Below are 11,536 nucleotides of genomic sequence, written 5' to 3'. Positions count from 1 at the left end.
CCCCGCGGGTTGAATGCCCATAACGAGAATATTCGTTTTTTCTCGTAATTTTTTTTTATGGATTATGTGTTGTACAGTATACATGGTGGATCAATAAAAGGATAGTGTTACATACCCCCGTGGGGAGACGCAACACTAGGCCACAGACAGGATAGGTGAGGGTGCAGTGACACAAAACGCCAGAGACAGATTGAAATAAATAATAATATTTATTTCACAAGTAAGGATCAGCAACACAGAGAGCAAAGAGGACCTACCAGTGAGCACCAAATCAAATGTTAAAAGGAAACAAAAACCCACCCCCCCCTTTACAGGCGCGGACGCCCCAAAGTACAGGTGGTGGTGCTCACTCTAAAGCTGGTGTCTTTAACAATAGGTCGCCTACGTGATGCAGAATGTAGACCCAGGGTATCTTCCTGCCCTCAATGTCCCTGTGTGCGAAACAAAAGGTTAATACAAAACAAAGCAATCACCATAGGCTGGGTGACAATGAATAAACAAATACACAAACAGGTTATGGGTTAACAGAAATGTACAACAAAGAACACACCAAAACACAATGGAGTGAACCAGAGCTTTCACCAGCTCTCAAACACCAAACATGAGCAAATAGAGCATTACCTAGCTCACACAACCAAACATGAGCAAATAGAGCATTAACTAGCTCAAATATACATACCCACACTTTCAGTGGCAAATGGCAAAACAGAGCCAACAGTATATATATCCCACACAGGGTTTGGTCCACGCAGGCACACACAGAACTATCACCAAACACAGAAACGAACTCACACACCAAACATGAGAGCAAATAGAGCATTAACTAGCTCAAATATACATACCCACACTTACAGTGGCAAATGGCAAAACAGAGCCAACAGTATATATATCCCACATACAGGGTTTGGTCCACGCAGGCACACACAGAATTATCACCAAACACAGAGAGACACCCACCACCACACTGAGCCAAAAGAGCTAACCAACACTGCACACAATTGGGGTATATGAAGGGATGTGGAGGTTAATTAGTCTGATGAGCCTCAGGTGCAGCTGCTGCTTCTGCTGCTGTAACTGGGAGTCACCTGAGAATGGGATATGTTACACAGGAGGGAGACAAAAACAGAACAACCAAAACATGCCTATATACACACACGCACAACAGATAACATACATAACCCCCATATATATACACATAAGGACACCGTCCGTAACAGATAGATTTTCGGAATGGCGATCAGGAATTGGAATAATCCATTTGGATACCATCTGATCTCAGGTAAGGAATCTATTTTACCAGTCTTAGGATAATCAGACCCATTTTCACGGAGATATAAGCTTTCCCCCTATATGTGATATGGCTGTTTTGACTGTAAAAGTGATCAGGAACTGAGAGAATCTATTTTCAGTGTGCGGCACCAGCGTGCACATGTACACATATTATACTCATAAATAGGCCGAAAAATTACAACATTCTAGAATATTCCAGTACAGGGCGATTATCATGGAATCTCTTATTTTTTCCGTGAAAACGAGGGCTTTTCAAAAAGATATAAAACGGAAATGAACCGATAAAAAAACAATCCGCTTTGACAATGTTGACTGGAAATGGGTCATTGATAATGCGACGGGCAGATTAGACACATAGCCATAATTTAAAACATAGATTAGGCGATATTAACGTTAACATTGAAGTGGTGCTGGGCATTCAAGCACTAAATGTGGGCCCCCTGCTGGGCATTCAAAGTGTTAATGAATGCAGAATAACACCCTCTCTCTCTCTCTCTCTCTCTCTCTCTCTCTCTCTCTCTCTCTCTCCCCCCCCCCTCTACAGTAGCTATATAGCTACCCAGATCGCCATTGTTGGGTTCACAGCAAAGTGATGAGGAGTGGAGACTGCTGTGGCTTCGGGTGTGAAGAAGGCTATCTTTATTAAATTAATTCATTTGACTTTCTTCTTTTCTTCAGATGTGTTCACGCCGCGAGGAGCGCATACAAAAAGACGTGGACGTCGTAATTGAGAGCTGCAAGGCAGAGAAGGACTGCCTCTTCTCTGATTTCAGATACTCAGACGCCACGTTCACGTTCACGCGCTGCAAAGGAGCGAGAAGGGTGTCTTATGCCATACACGTCTCTGACGACTACCCAGACAACACGTACATGTCGAACTCTGAAAACGACGACGATGTCTTAATCACAACGGATCCCATCCCTCTCATCTTTCATCGGATCGCCACAGAGATCAGGATCAATAACGATGCCGCCAGCTGCCAGTCCATCGAGTCCAAGGTTCAAAACGAAAACCTAGAGGAAGACTCGGAGGGGGACAATGACTCGGAGGAGTGCTACAATGGAGCTCAGGTGAGCTACGATGTAGAACTCCACAAACACCCACAGCTGGAGGCAGACGTACAGGCACTGAGGGACCTGTACGGACCTCATGCTGTATCTCTCAGGGAATACGATGCGATCGACGATGTGGACATTGATCTGCATATCGATGTCAGTTTCCTAGATGAGGACATCGCGCTGGCATGGGACGTCATCAGGAGAGAGCCTGTCATCGTGCGACTACGCTGCTCACTGACGCAATACCTAAATGGAACAGTTCCAACCGTCGCCGTGTTGCAGGCGTCGACCAAAGAGCGGTTTGGACTGGGACACCAGCTGAAGCTGATCATGCAGACGTTCGTCACCCAGCAATGGAAACAACAACAGAGCAAAGAGAAGCTCGACAGCTGTCTGCACGGCGAGAAGCCAACCGACAAGAAGGTCATGTCCAACCTCCGAAGATCTCTGAGACTCTCCTGCTCCGTGGCGGTCGAGCCGGACGATTGCCCCTGGGCGCTCCCCTGGGCGCTCCCCTGGGTGTTCGGGCCTCCCCACAAGGCCCCGGGGGGCCTCCCGCCGCCCCGCTCCTGCTCGGGCGACCCCTGCTGCGACCACCCCGGCGGCGTGGGCCATGCCGTGCCGCCGGCGCCGCCAAACATCGGTGCCAAATCCATTCCAATCGGAGACAAAGGCTTCCTGGCGCGGACAATGGCGTACGCGGAGCAGAGGATCCCGGCTCTGAACGAGGTCTGCGTGGTGTGTGACCAGCATCACATGTTCCAGAACGGGCCGATGCTGCGGCCCACGGTCTGTGAGCGGGAGTTGTGTGTGTTTGGCTTCCAAACGTTGGGGGTGATGAACGAAGCTGCGGATGATATCGCCACCGGAGCTCAGGTGGTGGACTTGCTGGTGTCCATGTGTCGAGCTGCGCTGGAGTCTCCCAGGAAAGATGTCATTTTAGAGCCATATCCCTCCGTGGTGGACCCCAACGACTCCCGGACCCTGGCCCTCAACCCCAGGAAAAAGGACTATGACCGAGTGAAGCGAGCTCTCGACAGCCTTACATCCATCAGAGAGATGACCCGGGCGCCGTACTTGGAGATTAAGAAGCAGATGGACAAGCAGGACCCCCTGGCACACCCCCTGCTGCAATGGGTGATCTCCAGCAACCGTTCTCACATCGTCAAGCTTCTGGGGACCAGACAACTGAAGTTCATGCACACGCCACATCAGTTCCTCCTGCTCAGCAGTCCACCCGCCAAAGAGGCCAACTTCAGAGCCGCCAAGAACCTCTTCGGGAGTACCTTCTCTTTCCATGGTTCCAATATAGAGAACTGGCACTCCATATTGAGGGCTGGACTGCTAGTGGCATCTAACACCAAGTTTCAGCTCAATGGCGCCGTCTATGGGACTGGGATCTATCTTAGCCCTCTGTCAAGCGTCTCCTTCGGCTACACAGGCTGCTACGGAAGCCAACAGCAAGTTGCTTACGAGGCGGCAACCGACAAAAAGACCGACCTCCATCTTCAGTCACAGAAGAAGGGGGGGCAGCAGCCGCAGTTCCTGCAGAGTCGGGATTTAAAGTGCATAGCCTTATGTGAAGTGATCACTTCCCCTGATCTGCACAAGCATGGGGACATCTGGGTGGCTACCAAGCCGGACCATGTCTGCACCCGGTTCTTCTTTGTCTACGAAGACGCCGTGTCACGCATCACCATCAACACGAAGGACGACGGCACCCATCAAGAGATCCTCCGCGTGATCGGCAACCAGACGGTCACGGGATGACCCCCACTTCCACGCAATACCACTGCTTCACCCATCCCCCTCTCCACCGTCCATCCCCCTCTCCACCCCCCCCCCCCCCCCCCCTTCCCTAGAAAACTGGATTTGGGGCTAAAGTTCCCTCCAAAACAGCCCTCGATTGAGAGTCCAGGGGCGGCGCTAGGGGGTGGCTACTTGGGCTCAACCCCCGAATGTTTTCTGAAAAGCCCCGAATCTATTTTCACACAAAAAAAATTATGATAATTAATTTATTTTATTTTATTTTTTGGACAATTAATCATTGTTACATGAAAATATGTTTGCACCAGATTTAGCAGAAGCTAATTTCCATCTGTAGTCTATCCAGCTGCTAACTGTATTTGAGTGAGTTAAGTCTTGGTGTTATGGTAGACTCAGACCTAAGCTTTAAATCACAATCAACAAGTTGACAAAAACATAATTCTTTCACCTTAGAAACATAGCTAAAGTACGGCCATTTATAAATCAAAAGGACGCTGAAAACCAGATGCATGCCTTTATCTCAAGCCGACTCGACTACTGTAATGCACTCCTTACCGGCCTCCCGAAAAAATACGATGATAACTATTTTATTGCAATGCACTATTGTATTCTTTTATTCTATTTTACTAACTATTTTATTGCACTGCACTATTTTACTTTGTATCAGTGATAATCAAACCGTAAACAAAGACGCCTATTAACACTTTCAGCGCCAGATGGCGCTGTTTACTGTTACTGTTGAAAGGCCAGCGCCTTTTAACATGGGGATACGTGGCTGTGTTTGCAGGCCTAAAGCTATATTATATATTATAGCTATGGATCTAATAATATAGTCGATTGTCATTGCGTTTCTTCCGGTCAAGATGCAAAAAACAGATCATTTTTCCATCCATACATTTCCGTTTTATACCGTCGTGAATATGAGTGTAGTTTCAGGGTGGTCTGGTGTCATTTCCAAAATGACAGACACCAAGCCACATCGTTTCAAATGGAGTGCAATAGCGGCCGCAAGGTGTTAGGCGGCGGTATTGGACTTTTGAGATCTCAGACCCATCCCCAGTGATAACACAGGCTGCCGGCATGTCTTTATGAATGGAAATATCGAATAAAAGAAACAACGATGAAAACCCGACTATAATCTGGTTTTCCGGGGTCCTGGCGCTCAACGTTCGGCAAGTTAACCTTAGATCCTAATATGAAAAACGATGTGATTTAATGTTCTATGTCTTACCTTGACTTTGTCTATTTTACTGCTATCTATTTTATGCTTTATGTCTGCACTTTATGCATTGCTCTTGATCTGCCAATGTTGTGCTCATTTTATGCCTGTCTTTTTGTACCGCTGTGAAGCACTTTGAGCTGCAATTCTTGTATGAAAGGTGCTATACAAACACAGTGTATTATTATTATTATTATTATTATTATTATTATTATTATTATTATTATTATTATTATTATTATTATTATTATTATTATTATTATTATTATTATTATTATTATTATTATTATAAATTATTATAGTTTGCTTCATTAATTAAAGGGTGTGCATTTAAGTGTTCTCTAGTGCCGTTTGTCCGCTTTAAGGTGGTGGTATAAGTTAAAGGTTGTGGTGTCGAAGTAAAAGAAATCCGTGCTCGCTAAAGCGGGCGCCTATCTGGGCTAAGCCCCGGATCTCCTACAATCCTAAATCCGCCCCTGATTGAGACCACATATTTACAACTGAAAATAACAAAGAAACATTTAGCTAAGTTTATAATTAACTTGGGGGGGGGGGGGGGGGGATGTTTAATTTTTTTTGTAAAACGGTAGAACTCTGGTGGATATTTTCAGACTTCTGGTAGTTATGGTTACGGTTAGGGTTACAGTTGGCGTTACGGTTACGCTGGTAATTTACGGGGCTTTTTCTGAAGAAGAAAAAACAAAAGCTAAACATTTGCGTTTGGAAAAGGTAGCCTATCACTTGCCACTGTTTACTAAGAGTTGTACCTTTTTAAAAAGAAAATGTACTTCATGTATACCGGAGGTGTTGATACGCACTTTATCTTTCTTAATGTAATATAATAGATTTGTTCCTGCTGATAAAATGATTAAATAAAAGGCCTTTTTCCACTCTGATGAAAAATTATAATAATAACATAAAGTAATTTCATGTATTTTCAACAGTGGTAAATAATATCGATGAACGTTATTAGGGACACAGAAGTACAGCGAACACATGGCGTACGTCATACTGGGAACCACATGGCGTACGTCATACTGGGAACCACATGGTGTACGTCTTACTGGGAACCTTGTGGCGTACGTCATACTGGGAACCACATGGTGTACGTCTTACTGGGAACCACATGGCGTACGTCTTACTGGGAACCACATGGTGTACGTCTTACTGGGAACCACATGGTGTACGTCTTACTGGGAACCTTGTGGCGTACGTCATACTGGGAACCACATGGTGTACGTCTTACTGGGAACCACATGGTGTACGTCTTACTGGGAACCACATGGCGTACGTCTTACTGGGAACCACATGGCGTACGTCTTACTGGGAACCACATGGTGTACGTCTTACTGGGAACCACATGGCGTACGTCTTACTGGGAACCACATGGCGTACGTCATACTGGGAACCACATGGTGTACGTCTTACTGGGAACCACATGGTGTACGTCTTACTGGGAACCACATGGTGTACGTCTTACTGGGAACCACATGGCGTACGTCATACTGGGAACCTTGTGGCGTACGTCTTACTGGGAACCACATGGTGTACGTCTTACTGGGAACCACATGGCGTACGTCTTACTGGGAACCTTGTGGCGTATGTCTTACTGGGAACCACATGGCGTACGTCTTACTGGGAACCACATGGCGTACGTCTTACTGGGAACCACATGGCGTACGTCTTACTGGGAACCACATGGTGTACGTCTTACTGGGAACCTTGTGGCGTAAGTCTTACTGAGAACCACATGGCGTACGTCTTACTGGGAACCACATGGTGTACGTCTTACTGGGAACAACATGGCGTACGTCTTACTGGGAACCACATGGTGTACGTCTTACTGGGAACCTTGTGGCGTAAGTCTTACTGAGAACCACATGGCGTACGTCTTACTGGGAACCACATGGTGTACGTCTTACTGGGAACCACATGGCGTACGTCTTACTGGGAACCACATGGTGTACGTCTTACTGGGAACCACATGGCGTACGTCTTACTGGGAACCACATGGTGTACGTCTTACTGGGAACCACATGGTGTACGTCTTACTGGGAACCACATGGCGTACGTCTTACTGGGAACCACATGGTGTACGTCATACTGGGAACCACATGGCGTACGTCTTACTGGGAACCACATGGCGTACGTCATACTGGGAACCACATGGTGTACGTCTTACTGGGAACCACATGGTGTACGTCTTACTGGGAACCACATGGTGTACGTCTTACTGGGAACCACATGGCGTACGTCATACTGGGAACCTTGTGGCGTACGTCTTACTGGGAACCACATGGTGTACGTCTTACTGGGAACCACATGGCGTACGTCTTACTGGGAACCTTGTGGCGTACGTCTTACTGGGAACCACATGGCGTACGTCTTACTGGGAACCACATGGCGTACGTCTTACTGGGAACCACATGGCGTACGTCTTACTGGGAACCACATGGCGTACGTCTTACTGGGAACCACATGGTGTACGTCTTACTGGGAACCACATGGCGTACGTCATACTGGGAACCACATGGTGTACGTCTTACTGGGAACCACATGGCGTACGTCTTACTGGGAACCACATGGCGTACGTCTTACTGGGAACCACATGGTGTACGTCTTACTGGGAACCACATGGTGTACGTCTTACTGGGAACCACATGGTGTACGTCTTACTGGGAACCACATGGTGTACGTCTTACTGGGAACCACATGGCGTACGTCTTACTGGGAACCACATGGCGTACGTCTTACTGGGAACCACATGGCGTACGTCTTACTGGGAACCACATGGCGTACGTCTTACTGGGAACCACATGGTGTACGTCTTACTGGGAACCACATGGTGTACGTCTTACTGGGAACCACATGGCGTACGTCTTACTGGGAACCTTGTGGCGTACGTCTTACTGGGAACCACATGGCGTACGTCTTACTGGGAACCACATGGTGTACGTCTTACTGGGAACCTTGTGGCGTATGTCTTACTGGGAACCACATGGTGTACGTCATACTGGGAACCACATGGTGTACGTCTTACTGGGAACCACATGGCGTACGTCTTACTGGGAACCTTGTGGCGTATGTCTTACTGGGAACCACATGGCGTACGTCATACTGGGAACCACATGGTGTACGTCATACTGGGAACCACATGGTGTACGTCTTACTGGGAACCACATGGCGTACGTCATACTGGGAACCACATGGCGTACGTCTTACTGGGAACCACATGGTGTACGTCTTACTGGGAACCACATGGTGTACGTCTTACTGGGAACCACATGGTGTACGTCATACTGGGAACCACATGGTGTACGTCTTACTGGGAACCACATGGCGTACGTCTTACTGGGAACCACATGGTGTACGTCTTACTGGGAACCACATGGTGTACGTCTTACTGGGAACCACATGGTGTACGTCTTACTGGGAACCACATGGCGTACGTCTTACTGGGAACCACATGGTGTACGTCTTACTGGGAACCACATGGTGTACGTCATACTGGGAACCACATGGCGTACGTCTTACTGGGAACCACATGGTGTACGTCATACTGGGAACCACATGGCGTACGTCATACTGGGAACCACATGGCGTACGTCATACTGGGAACCACATGGTGTACGTCTTACTGGGAACCACATGGCGTACGTCATACTGTGGTGTCATTAAGGGCGTTTTCACACCTGGCTCGTTTGGAGCTGTTGATCCGAAACCTGGAGCGTTTACCCCCTATTTCGGTTCAGTTGGGCATATATGAACACAGCAATCACATTCTGTTGCGGAACAAAACAAGCGGACCCGACGCGACTCGTACGCTGTGAGAATGCAATCGACTCTTCCAGGGCTATCTTGTATTTAGGAAATCCCTGAACATGATATTGCATTGGTTTGTGATAGATTATTAGTTACTGGGTATTTCAAAGTACCTCATATTTGGTGCCATTTTAAAGCTAACAACTAGGGCTTTCCAATGATATAAAATAAGTGTATGATTATCATCATAATTTTTATTATTATGGTTCATATGTAGTTGCACTTGAACTTGTTGAAATTAAACTTGGAAGATAAAAATGTATTAAATTACACTTTCCTTGCTTAAATCACATTTATGTATATTGAATGGAATGTAGACAATCTTGTTGGCAATATAGAACAGCTGACAGATTAGAAATAGCATATATTGTTCAAAAGTTATTAATTAATTAATGAAACTAGATTTGATAAAAAAAATTATAATTTTATTTTACATATTGTGATGATAATTATAAAACGTTCATGTGTGTGTTAACATTTTTCTTCAAACTTACCCCATTATCTTCATAGAGCCTTGTCTTCCTTCTAGAACCTCTCCCTTCTTGAAGGTTTTGTCCTGGGGTAGGGAATGACTGCGCTGTTCCTGGATCTCAGCCAGTGCTGTTAGCATCTGCACTAGCATGGGAGCTAGTTCCAGCATCTAGACACTGCCGTCAATTCTAAGTTGATAAAATGAGATATGTTACATATAGGAATATGACCCACTAATGAATACACTAAATACAGCAATGTGGCTTATTTGAAAACACTGCATTTGCGAAATAAATACGACAACTGTGTTGCCGTTAGCCTGCAGCTAGCCTGCAACTAGCGCTGATGTTAGCCAACTCACAGGTAACTCTCCCTGGGGGGAAATTGCTAGTCTCACACGGTAGATTTCAAAACAAGATTTTTGATGGAAAATATGACCAGAATCTCTGGAAAAACATATCACAAACACTATAGACGGTCATAAAAGTTAACGAATGCTATAAGAAGTCCAACAGATTAGTAAACAGTACTTACACGGTCGTTTCGAAATGTACAGGCAGGCGCGTATTCCCCGGAGAAATTCATTGTGCGACCGCTCGCTCTGGGGGAATGTTTGGAAAAACTAGAGCTGCGGTCGACGGAGGTTTTTATAGACTTCCGGTGAGAGCTGCGGATTGATATTTGCTATGTGTGTGGGGGCCGGTGTTCCTAATATGGTCACAAAAAATGGTGTCCCTCCGCCAAAAAATGAGAAAATAGTGCCGAAAAGAATAGACAGTGCGCTATTGACGCGGATCCGCGTCGGGAGCTTTGGAAGAGGGGCGAGACACGGCAGGTGAAAAAGACGTTTATTTTTTTTGGTCAATTTTGAGATTGTGCTATTTTGCTTCCATAACATGTCTTTTTTCAGACTATTGGAAAGGAAACGTTCAAAATACACATTTAGATGTTTATTTTACTACACTTTGTCATGCTGCGCCTGTTGATTTTGCAGCATTCCGAATTCAGATCACCGGCATTATGAGGTACAGCTGTCTCATGCTGAGAGCTTGTCACAAGCACCGAGATCTCATTGGGCTGGTGCAGATTTCTGATAGCGTGATTGGTTCAGGTGCATCACATGCTCTGACATCCTGTTGTCAGCCGCGGGAGATTCATTCCGCGGTAGATTCATTCCGCGGGAGACCTGATCTGTCAAAATGCCAAAACAGCGAGTGAGGAAACTCAGCGTAAAGAGTTCCCATAAAAGACAACAACAATTGTTGGTAGCAAGAGGGTGTAAACAAAAATAAACTTCTACTGGAGTAGAAGATGAAATGCCTTCACAAAGCGCATCGATGCGTAAGCTGTCAATTGGAAAGCAGGAGTGTTTAGACAGCGGGGAAACACCAAGCCTCGTCACACAGCAGTGGCTTATAGTTCATGTAGCCCGCTTGAATGAACTGATCGGCGTGTTGATATGTCCTAATTGCGCGGGGACAGGGCTTCAAATTATCATTGATCCGCAGAATCGGGGGTTCTGTAGCAGTTTGATAATTGAGTGCAGTCTGTGCGAAACAGATCAGTACAAGTGTCTATACATCCACACGTATCCACGACTCAACCAGGAACGATGTGGCGTTTGATGTGAATGTGCGCATGGTCCTCTCTCTCTCTCTCTCTCTCTCTCTCTCTCTCTCTCTCTCTCTCTCTCTCTCTCTCTCTCTCTCTCTCTCTCTGGTCATCAGTAAAGTCAGGCTCGAGTCAAGGTTAGAGGGGGGGGGGACACACACCCCAAAATCTGACCAATGAGTGACAGTTTGCTCGCGCGTGAATTTGTTTTGGTCCGCTATTAACACAACCGTGTGAACACAAACGAACTAAAGGACAAGTGCAACATTGTATCATAATAGTCCCTGTGTCTCCCTG

General features: G+C 46.3%; 1 protein-coding gene across 1 annotated transcript; it reads left to right on the top strand.

Annotated features, from left to right (window-relative positions):
- Positions 1–1,968: 1,968 nt before the first annotated feature.
- Positions 1,969–4,119, top strand: LOC311243452 (protein mono-ADP-ribosyltransferase PARP8-like; the record flags this gene model as incomplete). Its single annotated transcript, XM_084332685.1, has 1 exon — positions 1,969–4,119. The coding sequence occupies one exon, from the start codon at positions 1,969–1,971 to the stop codon at positions 4,117–4,119; it is 2,151 nt and encodes a 716-aa protein (XP_084188811.1).
- Positions 4,120–11,536: the final 7,417 nt, after the last annotated feature.

This window comes from Notolepis coatsorum, assembly GCF_963971535.1.
Source record: "Notolepis coatsorum genome assembly, chromosome: 17".
Lineage (NCBI taxonomy): Eukaryota > Metazoa > Chordata > Actinopteri > Aulopiformes > Paralepididae > Notolepis > Notolepis coatsorum.
This window is presented reverse-complemented; position numbering and strand designations above follow the sequence as displayed.